Source organism: Hydractinia symbiolongicarpus, chromosome 12 (assembly GCF_029227915.1).
Source record: "Hydractinia symbiolongicarpus strain clone_291-10 chromosome 12, HSymV2.1, whole genome shotgun sequence".
Lineage (NCBI taxonomy): Eukaryota > Metazoa > Cnidaria > Hydrozoa > Anthoathecata > Hydractiniidae > Hydractinia > Hydractinia symbiolongicarpus.
In genome coordinates, this window is record NC_079886.1 from 20,993,113 (window position 1) to 21,018,825 (window position 25,713).

General features: G+C 32.6%; 1 protein-coding gene across 3 annotated transcripts; it reads left to right on the forward strand.

The window, feature by feature from the left end:
• On the forward strand, positions 1-25,118 carry LOC130621568 (histone deacetylase 4-like). Of its 3 annotated transcripts, none has more exons than XM_057436871.1 (22): positions 1-89; positions 9,566-9,723; positions 10,494-10,661; positions 15,469-15,520; positions 15,607-15,754; positions 15,951-16,012; positions 16,310-16,447; positions 16,527-16,702; positions 16,882-18,129; positions 18,307-18,356; positions 18,860-18,903; positions 18,986-19,035; positions 19,227-19,280; positions 19,521-19,630; positions 19,745-19,832; positions 20,616-20,735; positions 21,278-21,335; positions 22,034-22,192; positions 22,482-22,551; positions 22,660-22,808; positions 23,260-23,407; positions 23,936-25,118. In XM_057436871.1, exons 2-22 carry the CDS (start codon positions 9,589-9,591, stop codon positions 23,979-23,981), a joined length of 3,273 nt encoding a protein of 1,090 aa, XP_057292854.1. In that variant the 5' UTR covers positions 1-89; positions 9,566-9,588; the 3' UTR covers positions 23,982-25,118. The 3 variants fall into 3 exon arrangements, with proteins under 3 accessions (XP_057292854.1, XP_057292855.1, XP_057292856.1); XM_057436872.1 differs by lacking the exon at positions 1-89 and adding an exon at positions 97-190; XM_057436873.1 differs by lacking the exons at positions 1-89; positions 9,566-9,723; positions 10,494-10,661 and adding an exon at positions 14,216-14,312.
• The last annotated feature ends 595 nt before the right edge of the window (positions 25,119-25,713 follow it).

Consider the following 25,713-nt stretch of genomic DNA (forward strand, 5'->3'; position numbering starts at 1 on the left):
TATGATAGTTAAATAAAGTGTTTCCTGAAGCTCTTTAAATGAACTTTTGTTTTCTAAAGTGTGGTTGTTCATAGTTTGCTTCCCTGACTGTAAGTTTATATTATGGAATTTAGAATTATTTTGTCGTACGTAGCAGTGGGAATCAAACATCATTAACAGTTACGTCGAAAATGTTATTGAAAAAGATCTGGTGAGTTAGCACGGTGTTTACGAGTTCATTCATCGGGACACCAAACGGGCTATTCATTCCCTTTGCTCGCTTGTTCCACTTATTTTAACCCTCGCGAGTCAAGCCGAGTATGGTAAAAATGGCAGGGGAAGGAGTGGTGAGTGAATGAACAAAGTCTGACATGTGAATCTTCAGTATTTTATGTCTAACCGTAGCTAGATATAATCTTTTGCCAAAGTGTTGTACACTTGTAATCAATCTAAAAATTTTGCGCGGGTTTTAGCCACCTATACTGTTGCATCATCATCAAGGAAGATGAGATCTATCTATCTCATCTTCCTTTTCGTTCAGGATTGGACTATTGGGCTAATTAAAAAGGTATCAATATACGACTTCATGGTGTCATTCACATGTGATAATGTTTTTTATGACAAATTAAGTTGTCAAAAAGAAAGGGTTTAAGAGAGGTATCAATATAGTCCATAATAGACTCAAATTAGTTACACAAGATGTCAAGTGGACACTCAATTGTCAAGTCCGCCCAGCCAACCCAGAAATGTCAAAATATGGTAACCACAAAAACACAGTTTAAAAGGGTTCTCAGGGAGAACAGTACCATACACACTTTATTCGAAAAATAATAATAAAGTGAATGTCAGTGTAGTAAACTGATTTAAGGGTCTCCTCACTGATGTATCAATATTATGAGGATGCTGATAGGGAAGTTTGGGCAAATTTTTAAATAAATCCCACAATCTTCTTATAGATATACCCTATCTATTATTTCCAGGAGGGCCATGGCTTAGATGGAGAGTCTTAGAGTATTTTATGCTCATTTTGAGCTACGCAGACCCAATTAAGGCCAGCGGTCTACTAGACAACTCCTGGCAACATCCAAGGCCCACACAGTGTACCATCTCCCCAATTTCCCTCACATGGCTTGGGTTAACCCAGGGCTATGGTAATATTCACTTGTCCATATTGAATCGCTGTCAAGGAGAACCAAACCCCAGGCCCAGTCGGGAAAATTTACCCCCGTGAGTGCTAAATCGCTCACGGAAATTAATCTGCGTGAGCGATCCACGTGCGATCACAAAAGCTCGTGCAAATTAGTTTGCGTGAGTGGTCAATGAAACAAAAAGTTACGAAATGCACATGCTTGATCTGTAAAATAAAACTAAAAATAATCCAGTCGTCGCTGATCAAAAATATCAACAAAAATACTCGATCGAGAGCCCTTAAAATTAGAATTTTTTTACGTCGGCAATAAAACGACGTGAGATTCATTTCAACTGATTTGCGTCGGCATTGTGTCGGCAATATTTTTTTGTAGTGAAATTGTTCAGCTGGCAATATCTTTTGTCATTCACCTTTTATTTGGGCTAGACCTCTCATAAATTTTATGCACTGATCTCCTAAGACGATGACAAATGAAAATGGAGTGCAAGTCTTTTTGATATACCTTTTGGATGGTGAACTTCGTTAGGTTAATAGTTCACTGCCAACTGGCTTTTTATGTTTCTAGATGAACTTATTAGGTTAGGGCATCATTAGGCTGTATATCACAGAAGTCGCCGGTGACATGCTTCGAAAATGCTTGCCGCCGGCACAGTTTAACATGAAGCATAACTGTACAGGAGACTCAATTGTTAGAGTTTTGCAGAACATCTCTTCTCACAAAACTGAGGGCAGGGCTGACTTATTGCCTGCTGTTTCGTGTGGAAAGAACTTCTGGACTTCTTTTTAATACAATATACATTTTTTTCGATTATTATTACGAATCGAAAAATTTGTGTTTGCCGTCGCATGACTGTGTCAGTAACATAGCGAGCTATGAAATTATTTTTTTTTCGGTCACTGTTACAAAAAAAATTCTTTCTGCAGATGCAGGAATGCCAGCCTTAAAACGAAACCCAATAAAAATGGATTTTGTAAAACGTATAACCACAAGTGCAAAGTTGAACGCGATGATGTGTTGGCAGATTTGCTATATTTTTAAAACTTTATTCAACATGTTTTTTCTTTGGTATACATCACGAGAACATTCGTTCAAAAGCTGTATTAAGGTACAGGGCACCTAACCTCTCCCATGTTCTGGTTATATTTAACTTGCATGGGTGTGCACTCTTCTCGCAGTATTCTCTGTGACGATGAAGGTCGGACTGACTTGTGGCATGGTTCCAAATGGTCTTCCGTCTTTCGTTCGAGACTCAGTGTAATGCACCAGCCGAGCATGTGTGTGAGCATGAGTGTCAGCATGAAGGAAAGGAGCCGACCTTAATGTTCTCTTCACCTCATGTTCTTCATAATAACACGATCGTTCTTCATAAGCTTTGTGTTTTTGGTGGCGCTTATTTAGTAGATTCTCTTAAAATGTGAAAAAAATATATCGTAAGATCTCTAGAAAATTCTGATAAACAGTCTCTTATGTGAGCGATAAATTGCTCGCGTAAACTTCTTTTAAAACAGGGTTTAAATAAGCCAGTTGCAATTATTATATTATAGACAACTTTTATGTGACGTGTGTTGTTTAAAATTCCCAGACCGTAAGTGGTACGTCGTAGACCAGTCCATTTCAAACTTTTTTTCAGGTGGAAGCATCCTTTGATTTTGAAATTAGTAGCTTGCATGTAGTTTAGATTTAGATCATATATCAGTGAAAAGATGCTAATAGCCACAGTACAAAAATTTTCAACCATCATTTGATTTTTTTCTATGCATGCGCAAGAATCTTGCAAAAAAGTAAACATTGAAACTCATCTATATTATACGAATTCAAAGAGAATGGTCTGTTGATATAATTGTTGTTGCAACAAAATAACTGTTAACAAGGGATCAATGAGAAGTGGCCTACAGTTCTCTAACCATAAATACAAAAGATTTTCTTCTCCAACTGACTTTATATTTCTCAATTTAAATCTTGCAAGGAATACTGGATCTTGATGCATGCATAAAAGACCTTTACTTGGATGTGGGTTATAAAAAAATATTCTTCCTTGGTAAATAATTAGGTAACTATAGAGGGTTAAAGTTGGTTTATCAAGTAATGAAAGTTATTTAAAATAGTAATTGATAAATTAATTAGAGTAAAAATTGATATAAATAAAGATTTGGTTTTATCCCAGGGCATGCCACTGCAGATACTATATTTTTACTCAGACAACTTTAGGAAAAGTATTTCAGAAAGTGAAAGAAACTCTATTTTGCCTTTGTAGATTTAGAGAAAGCTTTTAAATAGAGTGTCAATTAAATTTTAGTGGGCTGTGAGAAAATAAAGGGGTGGATGAGTGGTTAGTTAAATGGTACAGTCTATATAAAGCAAGGCTAGAAGTCGTGTTGAGATTAATCATTTAACACGGAGTTCAGAACAGGTTTTTCATGGGAGTAATTGTATGCAAATGATTTGGTTCTCATGGAAGAATTAGTTGGAAAGTTTAATAGTGGAAGAAGGGAATGGAAGAGAAGGCATTAAGAGTGAATGCAGTAAAGTCTAAAGTCATGATTAATACCCATTAAACCAAATATGACCTTGAAGTTGGAAAGTTGCCTTGTGAAGTTTGCAGGAAAGCGCTTAGAAGTATTTCATTTCAACAGACTTAAGCATTAGATGTATACATAAGAAGTGCAGTGGTATTGGAGGAAGGTTGAGAGCTGACATTCAGTTTGTACGTATCCTGTTACTTAGGTGATATGTTGGGTACTGAAGGGGTTTTGGAAGAAGTGTTACTTGTAGGATAGGTATGCCTGAAAAAACTTACTTCCTTTGTTGAATAGCAGAGTCACTCTGTGACCTTTGTGCATTGTACAATCCTATTTTGTGTTTTTTAAAACAAATTACGGCAATTTTTTGCTTTTTATGATCCTGTTTCGATGATTTTTAAACACTACTGCAATCTTTTCACTTTCTATGATTCCCTTTTGAATGTTTACAAACGATCTATGGGGATCTTTTTGTTTCCAGTGACCATGGTTTTACTGTTTTAAAATGATTTACAACAATCTTTTCGCTTTCTACAATCTCTTTTTGATGGATTTAAATGATCTTTGCCTTTTCTATAATCTCGTTTTGATGGTATTAAATGATCTATCGCCATCTCGCTTTTACCATCTCATTTTGATGATTTTTTAAACGAGCTGCAGCAATTTTTTTGCTTCCTTTGATACTGTTTTAATAAAATTTAAATGATACATGTTGCAAATTTGTAGCTTTGTTCCATGCTATTTTGAGGGTTTTAAAATAATCTTCAGTGATGTTAGGACGATATTTAAACGATCTATGCGATATTTTTGCTTCTTGCGTTCCTGTTTTGTTGGATTTTACATGATCTACCACAATGTTTTTGCTTCCAGAAATCTTGTTTGCTATTTTATGTACATAAAAAAGTTCAGAGAGTTACTTCCTTTGTTGACTAGCAGAGTCTTGTCAATTGAGGTAAAAGATAGGTTGTATGAGCCCTGTGTAAGAAGTGTTATGTTGTAAGGTAGTGAGACATGGGCAGTGCAGCAGGAAAATTTTGACCGTTTAGAAAGGAATGATATGAGAATGGGTAGGTGGATGTGTAACGTCAGTCTGAGAGACAGAAAGAGTTTAGATGAGCTAAGAAGCAGGCTAAGTATCCGTAGAATTGAAGATGTTATCCGGATAAGAAGATTGAATTGGCTGGGGGACTTGGAAAGAATGGAGGAGGGTACTTGGGTAAGAAAGTGTAGAGACTTGATAGTTCTTGGGGCAAAGCCCAGAGGCAGACCGAGAAAGACTTGGCAGGAGGTTATGAGGACAGACTTGATACAGAGGAAGTTGAGTTTAGATCTAACACAATCTAGATCAGATTGGAAGAGGGTCATTAATATATCCCGTCCAACCCATGCTAGCATGGAAAACTGATGTTAAGCCGAGAATGATGATGATAAATCGATAATTAAATTTCTTTAGAAATTGGCGATGTGTGATAAACCATGCGTGATACACATATTAGAAGCAATGTTGAAATGATTTCAACTGAAATGAATTTCATGAAGTGTCAAACTGAATTAATCTTAAGTTTGTGGAAACAATTGGGAAATAAATACTAAATGATTTTAAAGTGTTTAGAAAACGATTTTCAATTCAACAGAGAGATATGAAACTATTTTGATTAAATTAAAAAACGAATTTGTTAGGATTTTTGTAAAAATATATTTTTTTAAGTTTGTTCAAAATCGTATAGAGATCGTTTCAAATAAAATAATATACAAACTAAAGTGATTATTTTTTATGATCCCTAAAAGACGTATAAAACCTGACACATGAGTTTTTAGTCCCTGTATGTTGTCAATAAAATTATCCTTATTGGTGACATATGGTTGTTTTATAAAAGTATTTCATAGCCATTCAGTGAAGGGAAAAGATGCATTTTTTTTCCTTCTACATCCTGCAAAACATAATTATTTATAATGTCGGTTTAACATCAGTTACTGTAAACCAAAATTATGAAGATTTTTTTTGATATGCCAACCATTGAAGGCATATAAAGCAGTATGTCCTTATACCTAATAATCCTTGCTTTTAGTGTGGCTAAAGGTTATGTACATGAAAAAACCTTTATTTCAAAAAAATGAAGTTAGTCTCTTCACGGCTACACAGGGGTTGACATTTTTTTTCCAGTGTACATTTCCATACCTTTTTTATTCATTTTTAAGGTATGTTAATGGCAATGCACTTAAATACACAGAACTCACTCATTTTTTATAAACCACCAAAAACTGCCACTGATAAAACCCATCCTTGTCACTAAAGTAACGAATCCATCAAATTTCCTCCTTCAACCACTTTAAGCCCATGACCTAATCTGTGGCAGTTTTTCTGGTATTTAGTTTACGTTGTTTTATGAAATACAATGTTTTTGGTAAACCAGTAACTATAAATAGTTTATCATAACCTAATACAATTTGTTTTATTATAGAATTGTCTGTCTTGTTAGAAATAGGGAGCTTTATAAAAAAGTTGTTGTTTTGCTCTGAAGAAAAGTAGAACATCATGTTTTTCCTATGATTGTCCAGAGCGTCCACTATGTTATCAATTTTCATACCATTTGAGCAATAGCTGCTACCTGCATCGGAACCTTACATACCATTTCACTGTTTTTTGTTTGCTAGCAAATTTCAATAGACATCTTCTATATTGACTTGTTTACATCTAAAACTCAGCAATGCGCATCTGTTATTTTATTGTTTTGTTCTCCACATCTAATTAAGATAGATAGATAGATGTGCATATTTTACATGGCTAGCCTCACAAATAACGAGGGATATACCCTGTCTATTATTTCTAGGAGGGGCCATGGCTTTGACGCGGAGTCCTGGAGTATTTAATGCTCTATTTTAGCTTAGCAAACTCAATTAAGGTCAGCGCTCTTCCAGACAACTCCCTGCAACATCCAATGGCCCACATAGTGCGCCATCTTCCCAATTTCTCTCACATGGCTTGAGTTAACCCGGGGCTGTGGTAATATTCTATTGCCCATATTAATCGCCGTCAAGGGGAATCCAACCCCGGTCTCCCGCACAAAGTACGAGAGTGATAACAACTACACTATGGCGCCTTAAAAGTACGGCCCCAAGGCTTGTCAATTGTGATTTATTATTATTATTTATGTTTTATTATTTCACCAATCTTGTTATTATTCGATCTCTCTCACACATACAAACAGTCTGCTCTTATGCTAGCTCAATTGAAGAGACTGTTATAAAAGTTTGTTTTCATATTTTTTATTGAGTTTCAGAACATATGAATCTTGTTCATAAAAAATAATTTTAATTAAAATTATTTAAGAGTTGCTTTAGACAGTATATTTTATTATTTTATAATGCAGTTGGTCTTCTGTTGTTTTTTTTGCTTCATTAATTGTTAATTTCATAAATTTTATTAGAAATTTTGGGATAATATTAGATTTATAAAAGGCGGGATTTCAGATGCAATTACAACATAAAAAAATCATTTATGAATAATAGAGTATTTATAAATTACTATGAGGTACATAAAAACTATTTAATATCTCAGGAAAATTCAAAATTCAAGCTTCATTGTTTTGTATTTTCCTGTGCCTGTTTATTAGTCCCTTATACTTGCTGATGTTTTTCATCAATGACAATGATTTCCATTTAATTTTTAACTTATTTAAAATAGATTTATAAATATATAATAGATACATAAATATATAATATATAAATATAAAAAAATCCTTATAGACTGGGATGTTTCCGATCCTTTTATCAGAAAATAAATGTTGTACTAATATTTTTTTCTGTATTAAAAATCTAATTCCAAAGAAGTTTAAGTCTAAAACACTACCATACATCATAAATAAAACATCACACCATTTCTTCTCCTTGAAGTTAAATTTCCCTAAATTTTGGTGCTATTTTAACCTGTTAGGAGCAGCTGCAGGAATGAGATTTGTTTGAAGGCTGCGCGTAGATGCTTTCTTTCACGACAACACCCAACATTTTCAATATCATATTACAGTTAGCTTTTACTGAATGCTGATGTGCCAGATTAACAAAATAGACTGTGTCTCAGAAATTTCTGTGTACTCTCTTTAAATGAGTAATTTTTCCTTTTTGTAAACCTTAATAAGCTTAAAACATTTAATGAACCAAATGTTTTTCTTTAAAACAAGTTTTAACTGCTTATACATAACATTTTTTACATTAAAACTAAAATAAAACTGAAAAACTAGCTTGTTAGATATCTTTAAAATGTTTAAATTATTTGCTGTCTTTTTTAATTTGTAACTATTATGGACTTTGTTGCAACATACAGCTTTTAAAGTAATTACAAGTAATTACAAAAGTTTAGTGTCTTTGTATTAGTTCTTGTTCTCATATTAAATTAATACTGTTTTCCTACTCTTTGTCTAATTTTGCATGTTTTATTTATGAAATTTCAACAATTTTCTAGCTGGAAAATGTTGTGTGCAAAGATTTTATGATAAAAGATATCATCTTTATTTGTATTTTGTATGTTAAATAGAAAACTAATGCGAAATCGTGCAGGCTGATATGATTGACTTTACAGAAAGAAATTGGCGATGTTGTTTGTTGCTGTTCTTAATTAATTCTTCTATATACATTGGATCAGCAGTTTTAAAATTTTGTTAAGCAATATATTTTCACAGTGGATAACTACATAATCAATAATTAAGAATATCTCTGGAACATGTCAGCATTGGCATGGAAAGAAGTTATAAAAAAAATCTGCAGAAACTTTCATAATTTGTTGATGTCATAAATGCAAAATGGTTTATACAACCACTACTATTACTGGCAATCAAACAAATCATTCAGACTAACCATTTGTGATCAACATTTTTTTATATGAGAGTAATGTATAAAAAAAGAATCTTTGAAAAAAACATATTTAAAAAATTTCATGAATATAATTTTTGTAAACTTTTCAACCTTTCCATGTTCCATTTACAACAAGTTTTCCTATTAGGCGCCAAAATACTCAAATTGTGGAATAACAAAAGATATTGGAACCATTTGAAATTGTCTAATAAACAAATATGAGTCCAAGTAATATGTATTGTCTGTATTCAAATTGTTTTCAGTAATATGTTCACACTTGAATAAACTTTGTACTGATGTATTGTTTACAAGTTGGCAGGTAGGAGGGGTTTCATGCCAAACATGCTGCCCAGCGTTGAGTTGCATCTTTGCATGTTGTTGTGTTTAATAATACTAAAACATAAACGTTTGTTTTCTGAAAAGTTTATTATTTTAATGCAGATTTTATTTATTGTATTTTGTTTAGTTCTTTTTTTAAAACTTGAATATAAAATATGCCATTTTAAGTTTAAAATAGTTGAAGCTATGTAATTTCAGAAAAGAATGTGATATATGATGCCTTTAAATAACCTTTAAAGCATTTTAATGTGTCTATCTCAGACATAATCCTGAATTTTTACTATTACATTGTATCAGTAGTATTTTTACATGTTCCTTTGTGATAATGTTATTACATCTGAGTCAATAGTCAGTTTTATCTTTGTTGTCAGTATTCCCGTTATGTACATAAATCGGTTATGTTGAAACACAAATAAGTGATGGTCATGCAAAGTTGGATCAAGTTTACATTCACAATGGATTGCTTGTGTTGTTTTCACTGATGTCTTTCCCCAGAAATGTAAACAAAAAAATTGAATATTTTATTGAATAAATATGATATGCTTGTTTATCTTGTCAATTACGTAAACATGGTTTGTGTCATTTAGCGTTGGCCGTCTTGTTTTACAAGCAACTTTCTTGTAGTGTTATTTTAAATGTTTAACTGAGCAACTTTGTTTTGTTTGCAATATCATTTTTATTTTAATTCTTTTTTTCAAACTAAATTATTGTTTACGTTGTTCTTTTTAGGAAATAAATAAAGTCTCTGAAAAATGAGTGCTTCAACTGCCCCAAATTCTTCTACAACTGAAACATCATCTTCATCATCACCATCAGATGCCACTTTCAAAGAGAAATTGGCAGAGTTACGGCAGCAGCAAGAAGAACAATACTTTAAGCTGACGCAGGTTACTTTGTCTTTATTCCTCTTTCCTCTGTTTTTACTCCACATGATTTTGATAAGGTTATAAAAATTACTTTATTCTAAAAGAAACCAAAAAAAAGATAAATTTGTTCAAAGCATTTTTATAATATTACCATCAAAAAAATTTGATAAATATTTTATTAATCTTTAAAAAACTTTTATAATTTCTTAATGATTTTTTGTCTAAGGACCCATTAATATTGCTATTAAATTTTCTTTGTAGATTTCCAGAAATTTCAGATTTGCTCTTTCTAATTGCTTTGATCTATATTTTATAAGTTTATTTAATTCAGACAGATTTGTCTTGTTAAATCAAAATTAGTTACATAGTTTTCCTTACAAACAGAATTCTTCTTTTATCTATCCCTAAAATGTAAAAATATATATTTAAAACTTTGATGTTATTCTGTGTTATCATGGTGACAACGAATTTTCGGCCTATTCTATAAAATAAACCAGTCCAAGGAGTGGTTAATTTTTGGGGCAATTTCAACCATCTGAAATGAACAGAATCTGAGTGGTTTAGTTGATTCTGAGGGCAATCTATAGGGTGAGAAAAAAAACTTCTGACAAAGGAGTACAGTAAAAAACAATTATATTGTACTATCAGCATATTGTATACAGTAAATCAAAATCAATCATTACTTATTTGCACTTATCATTATTTGCAAATTGTGATCTTGCCGTTGTTAGTGTGCATGCTCAAGTTTTTTTGCATAAAATTCACTTAATTTTTTTCCATTTTCACAACAGCAATACAAGGAACAGCAGGATATGCTAAAACAACAACAGCAACAAGAATTGAAGCAATATTACCAACGACAGATGATTTTAAATCCAAATCATAAAATTCCACCACCCACCAAAGAAATGCTCACTCAGAGCAATTATCGAAGCTATCATATGGAGGCTCCTAGAAAGGTAGGTGTTATTATTATATTGCTATATATTGTTAATATTATTATACTTGCATTTGTAGGCTGTTATATCCTTGCAGTGCTTTATTTCATCAGGTCGTAGTATCAAAATGCTTGTAACTACATCAGAAAAGAGAATACTGGTGTGTTGATAAAAATTCTTGATTCATATTGGATTCATATTTACTAAGTTGGGTGTGACGTAAACAAGTATGGTATGGGAGCTCAGGTATGGGAGCATGCGATTAAAAAACAAAATCAAAATTGAATCGGAAAAAATATTTATTTAAATTACCAATGTAAAACACAACTTTGCTGACATCAGGCAGACAACTACCATATCATGTTGGTTATTTTTTGTTGACATTAAATTAATTGAAGAAGAAAGGCTGTGCATGTATACAGATAATATGTTGAAGGTAGCAAGCCATTTTTTTAAATGAGCACTCATTTAAAAAAAATCAATCTTGTCATTGCCTGATCAAAATTATAAAACAGAAAATTAGCACTGATTAATATAAAACAAAATCCTTTGGGGGTTCAATATTGTGGATTTTCAGAAACAAAAAGTATGTTTTGTTTACATATGATCACATATCACATTCATCTGTTAATTAAAACAATTTGTAATGTATCTCAAATAAATGAATTTTTTCGCCTCTGATTACTTGTCAATCTGCCATTTGTATAGAAATTTGAGACCCCTTTTTTCTTCCCCAAAAACTCAAAAGCAATTCTTAGGTCTGGTTATTGTTTTGAGAATTAGAATAAGCAAATGTCAAATTAAATTGTGTTAATTATAGATCTATAGAACAAGTGTACAATACAGCACTTATGAAAGTTTATTTTTAGTATGTTTATTTTAAAATAACATCCTATATAGATTTAACAATGGCTGCTTAGGTTTAATAAATAGAATTGTTTTATTTTTTGCCCAATATTTTTGTTTTGTTTAATTCAATGTTTAAACAAAAAGAGCCTATAGAATAAATTTTTGTTTGCTGCCAACCAAAACAACATAGTTGTGATTTCTTCAGTTTTGTGTTAGTTAATAAGTACAGACACAATAAAGTAATGTAATTTTATGTGCATAAGTTGGTGTTAATTAAAGTACAAGCTGTTAAATCTGTTGTGGTGTTCTTTTTTACTAATTTTTATTAATAAACTCTGGATTGGGTTTTTGAAGTTAGGTATTTGATATTGAATATTTAAAGTTGGGTATTTGATAGACCTTGCTTACACATTACAAATACAAACAAAGCATTATGTGACATTGTATTGAGCATCTAAGTGATATTGCCTTTTAACCAGTGCTTTTGAACTTACAGCTTTTGTTACACATTTTTATGCACCTTGCTAGACCCAGGAATCCTTCATACTTTCTTAACATGATCACATAATCTTGTACATTATTTTGATGAGCGTTTTAACCTCTAGACAATAAAGGGAACATATTAACAAATTTTTAATAAAAAATTAGTTATGGCAGGTCATTAATAACTTTTTGTCTTCCTAAGCAAGTGGATTTTTCTATGGAATATTCAACTGTTATTGTGGCATGACAAGTTTTACTTGTATTCTTGGTTTGTACCTATCTTTTTAACCCCTGATTTTATGTCAACTTGAAAGGTGTTGCAAAAAATTGAGACTTATAATAATAATAGTTGCAGTCCTCTGCATATAAACCTTGCACAAGATTAAGTATTGTTAGTATAACAAAGTCTATATAACCAAGTTGAGCTTACCTAAAGTAATATTTTCAAAATAAATGTCAATCTTCTCCAGGAAGTCAACACACTAAAAAATAGAAAATCAAATGTTTTAACTACTAGTGATTTACTGCAACCTCAACTTTGCCTATTAATGGTTACTTATTTCAAATTGATTAGTTTTTCACATAGAGTGATACTCTGAAGTCGAACAAATTAAGGGGCAACACAAAAAACTGGGAGAAATAATACTATTGAAATTAAACAGGAATTGTATTGAGATAAATTTAGATATTAGTTCAACCTATTAATCATTTTCACTCTTATTTATGTTTGTTAATCACCTAACGGGGGTCATTATGTTTAGCAAGTTATTGTGTGAATCTAAAAATGGAACAGTGTTGTCAATTAAAATACTTAATAACAAAAGGTTTTGCTTCATTAGTGGTAAAAAATGGCTAACACTTTTAAACGAGCTTGTTAAGAGAGTATCATAAAATGGTTTATTACAGCCTGTTCTTGTAGAAGCATCAACAATGTAATGATTGTGCAAAAAGATTTTGTTTGTTTATTGTTGTTACTTGTTGTTGTTATTGATTTCATATCTCACATTATAGTGTTTCAGATATCATTAATTCAAATTTTCTTAATTTGTTTTTAATTAGAGTGCTAAAGAGCTTTAGAGATAACATTTTTGTGCCTACGTGTAAATTTGGTGTTTCTTTTTACACTGTTTGTGTCAATCTCAAATTGATGTCACACATTAAATTCTTTATTTGAAGTCACCCAATGGCATTATGTAAAAGATTTACAATTTGCTACATTAAAGTTGATTTCTTGTGTGGAAGGTTTAAATATAATACTACTTTGCTGTGACGGGCGAATTCCTGTGGATTTTGCCACGAGCGTCTATCAGGCCCTGTGTTTGCCATGAGTCATGACAGAAAACTCTGTAATTAGATCAATACCTTTCTTTCTCAATTAATATGGTTAATATGGTAATATGGAAGATGACTTCTAAGATAAACTGAACCGGTTTTAAAGAATGGTCCAAAGGGCAGTAAAATCTCACTACACAACCACATGCTTTACATATCTGTTTTTTGAATGTGTGCAAGGCAAAGAAATGATTTCATATTTAAAAACAACTATCAAAGGCAAATTTGATGTAAATTGATGTTATTTTTTAACAATCGAGGAGATGGTTAAATGATCAGCACATCCAACATTAATACATGTGTTTGTATATGAGAGAAACATATGTTGTATAAGATCTAACGCATTACTTTTCCATGTGGTTTAGTTTTTAAAGGCTAAGTAAAAGAAAAGCAATGACAAATAAAGCCATAACACTTCTTTTAGTTCTTTGACTAATGTTTTGTAGTTGTTTTTAAAACTGCTTTGTCAGTTTTCTTTATGTATATATAAAGAATCTGCAATTTTTTTCAAGGAGAATGTTAAGAAGCTGTACTTTGATCCTTTACTTTTGTTTTTGTGACAGTAAAGTTTATTTTTAAACCCTTTGTTATCTTTTTATGCAGTCCTCTTCATTGCTAAATAATTAATTAGTTTAAGTTCTAAATATAGAAAAAAACTAAAAATAATAGTCAATATGAAACTGCAATCTTTATATTTCTCGATGATTTTATTCTATTGTGTGCAGAGAACCTAAAATTAATAAACTGTAATATTAAGCACTTGCAACAATTAGCAGGATTACTCATCCACAAAATGTACAGCTTAGAAATCCTGTGTTAGAGATTAACATCTATTTTTAGTGTGATAAATTATTGATATTCCAATTAAATTTAAATTAACTTGTGTTATTATATTACTAACATATAAGAGTAAAAAACAAACATAATGCAATGGTTTTGACAGCATCAAAAACAAATCCAATAATGGTTCATATATTAAGCACATTACCAGAAGAATACGAGACAAAGGTATACTGGAGTATATATTGTTTTCCAATCTTGTGTATATATATGTAATATATATTAGCAGATGCATGTACAGAAAAATCTTCTTCTTTTTTTGTTTTCTAAATGCCATGCACAATTTTTGTGTTTTGTTATAAGAAATATCCTCTGCATCTGCTTGCATGTGAGAGCTGAAGTAAAATCTCTCCCAATCTAATTTCGTTCCTGTTAGTAAGATCTTTATGTTTAAAAGTAACCCATATATCTAGAAAAAAGCTAACTAAAACAAACCAAAAAAAATTACATCCAAGCCAGTTTCACTTCGATTACTTGTAAATAACCTCCAACTCAGCAAGTTTTAACTCTGTATTCACAAGTGTTGTGTTGTATTTTTATATGTTTGCCATCAATTCTAACTGACACTCTTATTTTGGTAATATTTGTGTTGCAAGACTAATTCGAAAAGACCTCTTCCTCAGATTGCTTGATTGCGACTTTGTGATGCACCCCTCTAAATTGACAGCTATTTTGGATACCAAAAACTCCTAATAAACGCCAACCCTCTATAAAACGCCAATAAACAGCCACCGTAAAAACAAAAAAACGCCCAGGTTTTCAGGTAAATTATTTAAACATGGATAATACTGATACAGGATAATTTTTTTTGGAATAATGTAAACCTATACCAATAATCATATTTAAACTCGTTAATCAAAAAAAAAATTATGTTGAAGTAAATAAACTTTACGTGCAAGGTTGCAAAATCTTGAGTGAGTAATATTAGCTTTACTGATTGCCTTGTGATATGGTTGCAGAACGTTATAGGCATAGTTGTTCCTTTTCGCATGTTGTTTAGGATAATCACATCTCTGTTTTTCTAAAAAAACTCTTATTTTAATCACTTCAATCACCTGTTAGCTAAAATATATGCACTGATGCTTGAATCAGTCAAAAAAAAAAAGGTTGGCTTTGGTGTAATTATGTCATAATGCTTTTATAACTTTACTTACTGGCTTAGGTTTTCTAATTCAAAAAATGGTGGACATGAAATGCTATTAGCCTACATGCTTTGTTGGCACATCGGCATTTGCCAAGTGCTGACATGAATATGAAAGGTTGATTTTCTTTATGGATGCATTCTTATTAGGCGCTTTCTTGACACTCATTTTTTTTTATGCAGCATGAGCTTGGACCAGAAGATAAAAATATTTCCATGTTGGAGGGTCCCACAGGTAATGCTTTGTTTTAATTCAAATGAAAATGTGAATTTTCGAAGTATCATTACATTAAATTACTAACATGAAAGATATTTGTACAGGTCCTCCAAATTCTTCAAATGCTTTGTCAGCACTTGTCAGGGATCGTGTGCGCAAAAAGGCACTGGATAATATCAACAAAAAGTCAGCATTCGAACATATTGATGCACAAGCACTAACAACCCATAGACAAGAGGAGTTTAATAGATGGTATGTTTCTTCAAATCCTTCATTATCACATTTTTGGTTATATAAAACTTCTGAAAATCCTTCTTCTTTTTATTTCTTTTTTTTTTGTTGTTTTTTAGCTTGCTTGTTTATTTATTTTTGTTTCTTATTTACTTTGGAAAATCTTTCTGTAAACCCTACACACATCATGTGCCTAATAACAATATCTTTATTTAAGGGTATATGAATCCCGTCCTTATGATAATGAGGAAGATGGTCCATATATATTGCGCAAAGCTAGTAAGTTATCTGAGTTACCTTTCAAAATTTCTGGCATCAATATGTTGTATCTTAATAATAATGATTTTTGTAGATGATATATTTATTACTCACAATTTTCCATTTATAGTCTGCCTGAACGTCTGTTAAACACTTTATTAAATGAAATTATTTTACATGATAATATGGTGCATTTTTTTCAAACGAGTGTTTCTGTTTTAGAGTAAATGACAAGATTGCTTGATAATTATTTTACTACAAAGGGGTTAGTAACTATTCAAGATGTTATGTGTTTTAATGAAAAAAAATTTATTGTAGCCTCCGAGCCTAATTTAAAAGGAAGAAATACACTAAAACATCGAGTTCGCTATAAACCTTGTGTTGACCACCACCCGCTGATGCCTACCAATAATCATCCACGACATTCATACAGTCCTGGAGATAGCCGCCATCCAGGTAGTTTACTTGTCTTCTATGCATTTCTAACAAAGTTTAATCACTGTTTTTGATTTGTTGCTTTTGTTGTTATTTTTAGATATGACATCAGAGAGAAGAGAGGCAATATCACCACCTTATAAGCGGGATGCTATAGAAGGCAAAGTATTTCATAAAGGTCCACGTGGTGGTGTACCACCTCTTTTTCAATCTCCTTCCCTACCAAATATTAATCTGGGTAGTGGAAGGTCTCAGGTTCACTTTCCTACTTCTATGGTAAGATTTTAGTTATTGGTTCTTTTTATTCTTTTTTCTTGGAAAAACTAAAAAAAGGAATTGCAGATCACTATGTTATGTAACTATGGTTACTTCTCTCTGAATAGCCAAATCCTAATTATTTATTAACTTGTGTACAAGTGAAAATAAATTATATCTCTTTTTTTGTTTTGTTTTAGAGCTTAGGAACATATTCCACTGGCTCTACACCAGATTTAAAAGCACCTTTGCATCCTGGTCATCCAAAGTATCTTGATATGTTGAAGACACAGTATGCAACTAACCATAGATATTTACAACATATTATGCTTGAACATAGACATGATCCCAAAGACATTGATTTATTTCATCAACGGTACCTGTCGAAAACTGATGATCACAGGTTATCTGATGAAGAGCGTGTGAAACAATTATTAGAATCTCAAAATAGACTTTATCTTCATCTTGTTGATTTGTTTAAATTATCACCGCCATACACAGGATTGTCAAAAAGTTTTTCGAAATTACATTCAATTGAAAATGTCCCACCTCCATCTTCACTTATTCAGTCTCGATCACATGACTCATTGCATAGCATCAAATCACCACCACGAAAAGATGTGTACTACAAAGATGACTACCTGCTCCAGCCACATGGCTTGCACACACAATCAAGGTTTCGTTTTAATCGTGACCCATACCCAGTAGGAAATGACCTGCATATGCAGGATCATCAAGCGGCACGACTAAGACTGAAAGAACATTTACGTGACAAGCATGAAGCCAGCTCTTCCACAATGAAATCTATGTCATTGGATTCCCATTTTAGGAGATTGGAGCGAGATCATAAAATACAAGAGGAAACGCCTGAAGATGTAGAAAAAGAAGAACGAAAACATATTAGTCCACGAGCCATAGAAGAAGAGACATTTATATATCGAACTTCTGAATTAGTCAACAAAAGGTCGGGTGAATCAGCATCCCATTCATCAATGTATGGATCAGGATCTCGTTTGAATAACATTGCTAACAAATTGCATGGCTCTGCCTCAAGATTATATGGTTCCAACCCAAGTTTACATGGCTCTGACCACCGCCTGCACAACTCTAATCCCCATTTGTATAATTCAGACCAAAGAATACATAGGTCCAACCCTCGTTTACACGGTTCAGATACACGCATACACACCTCAGACCCAAGGCTTCATGGTTCTGACTCTCGTTTACATGATTCAGAGTCACGAATTGTTAGTTCAACATACACTACTTCTGAAAACGAGTCTTCATTGAAAAGCACTAAGGACATGACCGGTTTAGTGTATGATACTATTATGTTAAAACATCAATGCACCTGCGGTGGAAGCTATCCCTTACATCCAGAATGTTCAGGTAGACTTCAAAGTATTTGGGCCCGGCTTCAAGAAACTGGTGTTGCAAATTTATGTGAAGTATGTTGGGTTTGGTTTTTTTTCTGAAATATTTTTACGAGTATCTTTGGAGCTTTAACAAATTTTTTTAAGGATGTCGGTCTATTAAATTTGTTTTGTCCTAAGTTTTTCAATAAATTGATCTTCACCGTTTCTTCATTGTGAGTATTTAATGAGTATTTGATGTTTTATTTTTAGCGAATTAGACCTCGCAAAGCTACCTTGGCGGAATTACAAACTGTACACAGGTACTGATTGCCTGCAAATATTAACCTTCAATTTTTTAAGTCAAGAGAATCTGAAATATGTAGTTTTCAAAGAAAATGAAAACTTTTATTTTTTTGAAATATTATGTATGTATAGGTTATGTTCAAATTTTTGTGCGTTCTTGCAAGTGGAACATTATAGCATAAAGGAATCCTATATGTATTTAGGATACATATTTCCTATATGTATCCTATAAATTTTAAACAAATTTGAAATAAACAAATTAACTTTACTGTCATTACCATGGTTCTTTGAAGCTTGCTTTTCATCACAAAAGTTATTGCTTGGGTTTAATTTTTTATTCTTTTTTTCCATCGATGTTTTTGTTGGTTTAACTGGTCTGTTAAGAGAATACCAGGAAAATCGCAAAGATAAATTTCTTCACGTTAAAGTGACTATTAAACTTCTCTGGAATTCAGTTTCAAATTGTAGCCAATCTGCATGGTTGCTGACTTCTCCTTTAAGAAAACTTTTTTTAATTTAGTGAGCAGCATGCATTACTATTTGGTGGTGGTCGAAGCAGAGATGGTATTTCACTTTTTCTTATATCGATTTTTTTTAATTCCTTTTTCTGTCATTATTTTCATGTATATTATTCTTATTCTCTCAGGAGCACAAAATTTACGTTGTTTCAGCACATTGGCATGTGGAGGAATTGGAGTGAGTATATCCCTGTTGTGTTTAGTAGGCTGACATAATGTTTTGGAATAAATAGTTATTAAAAGATTCGTTGTTATTTGGGCCCGCTAAAATTGTTTACAAAACATTTACTAAAAAATAATGGTTTGAAGTTTTTTTGTTTTTTTTTTCGAACAGAAAGGTTTACAAAATGTCATGAATTTTTGTTTTAGGTTGATGCTGATACGATATGGAATGATACTCATACTTCTAATGCTGCTCGAATGGTAGGTTATGAAACCTGTATGCTATTAAATTTAAACATACTAAGTTTTGTGTGTTTACATAGTGTCCTGGAGAGTTGGGCCCCCTTAAAAATCTGGCTATACTTGAATTTATTTTGCTACTAGGATGCTAACTAATATATTCCAGTATTTTATAAAAAAAACAAATATGCGTAAATACCAGATTTCCGATTCCACGTTGTTTTATTTTTTGTTATCGATTATTTTTTAATCTGTTTTCAGGCAGCAGGATGTGTCATCGAACTTGCATTCAAAGTTGCCTCTGGTGAGTTGAAGAATGGTTTTGCTATTGTCAGACCGCCTGGACATCACGCAGAAGCCCATCAAGCAATGTAAGTAAATCAGAAGTAAATCAGAATGGAAGTTGTTTTTTATTGAGAGAAGTTTCTTCACTTTCACATAAATTCAATAATTATTTTTTTTATGATTGAGTTTTTTATTTTTAGGGGGTTTTGTTATTTCAATTCAATCGCTATTGCTGCTAAACTATTACGTTTAAAGATGGCGGTAGAGAGAGTCTTGATTCTGGATTGGGTAAGATACATGGTGTATTTTCTAAAAGGTTCACTACAAATGGATTTCTTACAATGTTAATATGATTTTATATTAAAGATTTTTTGTAATAAATTGGCTTTATGCACCGGATAAAAATACATGCTTTAGGGAAAACAAATCATTGTTGTTGTGAAAAGTGCGAAAAACAGCAAAAATTTTGCGATCAATTTTGAATTCAACCACCCCCCCCCCCCCCCTTGTCTACGACATAGGTCTGTGTGTTTTTACTTCTTACAAGCTAGATCTGGATAATAAAAAAAACTTAGTTGTATTGAGTTTTTTGACATTTTCTTCTGACATTTTTCTTCTGACATCTTTAACTTTCCTATTGGCTAGTTCCTGTATTCGATCCTTTTGAATGTTTGATGAAAAAGCGTAAAAAAGAAGAAGTAAAAGAGTGAGAATTTTTGTGAAAAAATAGTATCTGAAATTTCTTTTTTTTAAACGGTCCACTTATATTTAAAATACATTGATATCCAAAGTGTAAAGGATCTCATTTGCACTATAAAAGCTATTTGTCATATATTGGACCCCTTTCTTACATGAAAGAAATTATTAAGCAATCACGTGTGTTTTTAAGGCAGGTGAAAGCTATTACTTAAAACCACTGTTCTTTAATGCTTTTATCCTTTCGTGTTTTTTTTTCAATTTACAAAGGTGGAATTGTTTCAATATACTTAAGTGGCGAAAATATGTTTTCAAACTTCTTCCACAAACACCTCTTCATTCCAACCGGTAATTCCATGAGTGTTTCTGTTTTAGGACATTCACCATGGCAATGGAACTCAACAAATGTTTTATGATGACGATCGTGTTTTATACATGTCCATGCATCGACATGATGATGGAACATTCTTTCCAGGCACTGGGAAACCGGAAGAAGTAAGTCTTGTATATCAAAAGATACATTTAACGAATGATTTTTTTTCTGCTGACCTGCTGATAGAGCGTTTGCCTCCAATGCGAAGGGTCGTGGTTTCAATCCCCGGTCGAGTCAGGCAATGGAATATAAAAGTGTAAATCGATCCTTCTGCTTAGCGTTTAGCTGGAGAATAAGACTGATATCTTACGCGTTCGTCTAGTTGAGCGGTTGTTATGCTTGGCCGCCTTTCATAGCTTAAATGGGAGCTTTAAATGCTCTAGGGCTTCCTTAGCAGGACCCTTTATTTAAAACAGTACGAATGGGAGTTTAAGAGGCTACCCTGGGTAAATAATAATAATAATAATAATAATAATAATAATAATCAATTTAATTATGGTTTGAAAGGTAAGTTTGTCAAAAAATTTTTATGTAACAATTACTAATGATGGTCGAATTGTTTTAACCTTATATGGCATGGAAAGGTATCCGTTAAAACGAAACTGGGAATTGGATTGGCTGAGAAGGTTGTTACTTCTGTGAATCAGGTAATTTTTAATTTTAGTGTGGTGCTGGTATTGGAGTTGGTTGTAATGTTAACATTCCTTTTTGCGGAGGCTTAGGTGAGTTTTTATGATTCTCTCTGTACGAATTTGTCAATTCCATCTTGATCTCATCAAAAGATTTTGTACGCCAGCAAAAGTTTAAACACCTCGCGACCAACATATGTGTGAGTCACGACAATCGCGTTCAGGCTATTTACAGTACTTGCAGGCTATTTGCAGCGGTCTAATAGAAAGGTCAACGCTATCATTTTCCACCTTCGAGACATGACGTCAAAAAATGTGACTGTTTATACGCTATAGTAGACGTACCGACGTTTTCGGACGGTTTTAACTTTTAAAAACCTCCTCCGAAACAATTTTAACGTCTGAATTTTTTTCGTTATCTAAAAATTTAAGCGTCCAAAATTTTTTATAAATACAGTTTTCAGAGATAGTTTCCTTAAGTTTTTTAAATGGCGGGAATCCAGCAATGAAAACCATTTAAAGGCTTAAGACACTTTCAGGTGTAATGCTTTGATAATTGAGTGTTTATCATATCCGTGTAGGTTTCCAATGTGTCCGAAATAATGCAATACTGTCTAAAAAAATTTTGTCCGATAACATTTTGGTTTATATTATTCTGGAAAATTTTAACAATCTGTGCATTTTATTAACTCACTTACTCGCGTGCATTTTTTAATTGGAATCAATTTTTGAATGTATGACATTTTCACTGTCTTGTGTTTTTATGTACTCAATTTTTCCATCAAATCTAGAACCTACATACGGAGACAAAGAATACTTGGCTGCGTTCAGAACCATCGTACTACCTGTTGTAAAAGAATATAAGCCTGACATCATCCTTGTGTCAGCAGGTTTTGACGCTGCTGATGGTCATTCCCCTCAACTGGGAGGTTATACTGTTACTGCTGCATGTATGTGGTTGTTATTTGTAGCTTTTGTAGATGTGTGTGTGTCTGTGTGTCTGTGTGTTTTCGTTGTTTTCTCACGTTCTTTACACTTATTAGTATGTACATTCTTATTTTTTTAAATAGTAGTTACTGTTAAATTATTCAAATTATTTCTGTTAGTCTTACGCGGACGTCAAAGTATAACAAATAACTTATAAAGTGTCAGAGATTACTGACACTTCGTAATAACATAAGAGCAAAAACAGTGTTCACTATTTTTGAGGGAGTCTAAACGGTGCTTTATCTTGTTTAGGCTATGCATACATGACGAAACAACTTATGGAGTTTGCAAATGGAAAGCTTGTTCTTGCGTTAGAAGGAGGGTAAGTGTATTACCACTTACAGATGGAATTTTTTAGTAAACATTCTTCATTTGACACTTCAACTTTTTTATTGACACTCCTCTGTCATGGTGTAAACTTTCACCTTAGGTACGCGTTGCAGTCTCTTTGCGATGCTGCAGAAAACTGTGTGCGTACGCTACAAGGTGGTCCCGCAGCCGAACTTTCTGAAGAAACGAAACAAACGAAACCACACGATAATGCTGTTAAATCTTTAGAAAAAGTGATTGACATACAAGGTTTGTTTTGTTCGTTCTGTTTCGTTCGTTCGTTCGTTCGTTCGTTCGTTCGTTCGTTCGTTCGTTCGTTCGTTCGTTCGTTCGTTCGTTCGTTCGTTCGTTCGTTCGTTTTGTTTTTTTGTTTGTTGTGTTTATTTGTCTGTTGTTTCTTTTTATAAACAAGTCTTATTAGTGGTGAAATATTTTTAAAACAGTAAAAATTTTGAAATATTTCAGTACGTTCTATGAGAGAACCCACAAAAGCTAGTATTGCGCAATCGAAATATGAAATCTTATTCATTGGTTGTTTCGTTTTCTTTTTTTCGTGTATATATATATATTCGTATTCGTGGTTTTCTTCTTTTTGTAAATTTTCTCTGTTTAAACCTTGGTGTTAACCAAGTTATGTAATTCTTGTCTGAGTTCTTAAGCTCCCTTTTTTTCACTGACACTTTTATTTATTTACGTGCAGCGAAATATTGGCCTAGTATCAAGCGGCTGGCTCCTCAAGTTGGATCTTCGTTAAACGGTGCTAAGAAAATGGAGAAAGAAGAAGCAGACACTGTAAACGCGTTAGCCTCGCTTTCAATGCAAGTTGTTCAAAACGGCTCATCTGAGAAGTAAATTGATTAGTTATTTGTTTGTTTGTTTTGTTTGTTTGTTTATTTTGTTAAGTTTAAAATTCGAATTTGCTTAGCCTTTATGACGTCATAAGATAAAGAGAAAGCGGTCTGTTCAAGGGATTGTTTCAACCTTCTGTGCTTATGACAAATCGATTAACGTAGTTCACAACAGTTTACCAAATGTCTTCACGAAGCATTTTAACCCCAATTTAGTCCGAAGGAGGGGCAGTCCCTCCGACCTTAACTCTTCAAAATGGTTAGGATTAAGTCTCTCTTGTTTTTAAGATTTTAAGAAGCCTCTCCTCTCCTGATAGTGCAAAATTTAATTTAATTTTACAAGAAATGCTATATTTAATGTCTATATTTTCTATAACAAAAAAAATTATAAAGAACGTTACAAAATTACAGCAAGTCGTAAGGAAAGGAAGTTATGCTAACATAATGAAGTTCTTCCGCTGATCAAGTGTACTGAGAAGTACTCAAAAGTGGTCAAAAGTTTGTAGATTTAAAAAAAATTGTTTTTAGACCAACGAAGCCCACCGAACGTGAAGAACCTATGGACGAGAATTAGGCAAGTCGAATATGGATTTCCGTAAAAAAGAAAGTCGAAACGACGCCGTTTCGTTGCTAAGCATGTAATATATTGCCGTGTAGGAAGAAGACGTCCAAGATAGAACAATTACACATATGTGAATGCGAAGGGAAATACCATCATTTAACTGTTCACTTTTAATGGTTGGATATTTTAATCTTTAGTACAAAAACATTGTCTCGATTATTACCATTATGGGCTCGATTGACCATGTGCTCTCGTCAGCTGATCAAGTTCGTGTTGATGTTTTTTCGCCATTATTAAAATGAGGCGCCAATTGTTGAAAAACTTAACAGACTCAGTTGTGTAGTTTGTTTTCTGTTGTCTTTTTGTCTTCACAAGTGTTTTTATTTCAACAACTTATCATATAATAAGGTTACAATAACCGAGTTATTTGCTAGAATCTGTTTCGTTTTTAAACTTCAACAAGAATGTGTTTATTTTCGTATTTATAACTTGCCGCTTTTGTTTGCTACGATTTTGTAAGAGCGAGCGGTGCTTCTAATCTTCAGCAAATATGGCTGTTCATCACAAGTAGATCTCTACATGTCAGTTTCAAGGAAACGCACGCATTGCTTCAACATTTAGAAACTTAGTTTGTCTTTGAGTCACTTCAGATATCGATGTATTTTTTTAAAAAAAATATCTTTTCTTAGTTGACAGTGACAATATTTTCCCTAATGTCGAGTATTATTACTTAAACTTCGTAGGGTTTTCAAAATTATACTAGTCATTTCAAGATTCTCTTTTTATGCGCAGCATAGAGTATAATGAAATTAATTTTTTTGAAAAATCATGCCAGCAAAATTGATGTTTGAAAGATTGTATCGCCAAAACCAGCTTGTAAATTCAATTTTAAACGGGCCGCATCCCGCTTTTCACGTACTGTTGCCTTTTTGCGTTTTATAGCCAACTTGGTTTTACGAAAGTACGTCGTTACTCTTTTTTTTTAGTCCGTTAATATTTTTATTGGCGATACTTTACATGTTTTTATCATTTATAACTGTTGCGTATAAAACAACAACTTAATGCCCATACCTTTAAAATAAAAAAGGTTGGTAAAGTTTTTGTCAGAACAACTTAGTTATTATTGTGAATATTATGTCGTAAACAAAACTGTGTGTTTTTTTCGAATCCTTTTAAAACCCACCATTTTGCTAAACAAGTTGTTAGGCTATTCCTGGTGCACTGTAGTCAACCGAATCGAGTGTTTAATTCCTCTCATAATACTTCTTCTAATCATAAAAATAATTCTTGATATTCTCGCTGTCGCACTTTTCAACAACCTAACGAGATAATATTTTTGCCACTTTTAACAGCGTGTAAAGTAAAACGTGCTAGAAAAAAAAGTTTTTATAACAACGCTTTTTTAGCTGGTGGCTACAACACTTGTGACGATATCACCTTCATGTTTCTAGCGCGACACAATAGAACCACATATCACAAGAAATGATTGGCATACCTGCCATCTGCTGTATTGAGCATGCGCAGATTAAAAATTATGCACGTGTGAAAACAGATAAATCAAACTTAAAGTTACGTTGGCTTGTTCTTGCGGAGATATATTTAAATGGACATTTTATCAAAGAGCAATTAAATCCGTTTCTATCCGATTATATTGTTTTAAGGATGTTTACATTAAAACATGTGCCGAAGTATAATTATCTCCTTAATGTTTCGCTAACAGTTCCTTTCAAAATAATAGCGCGGA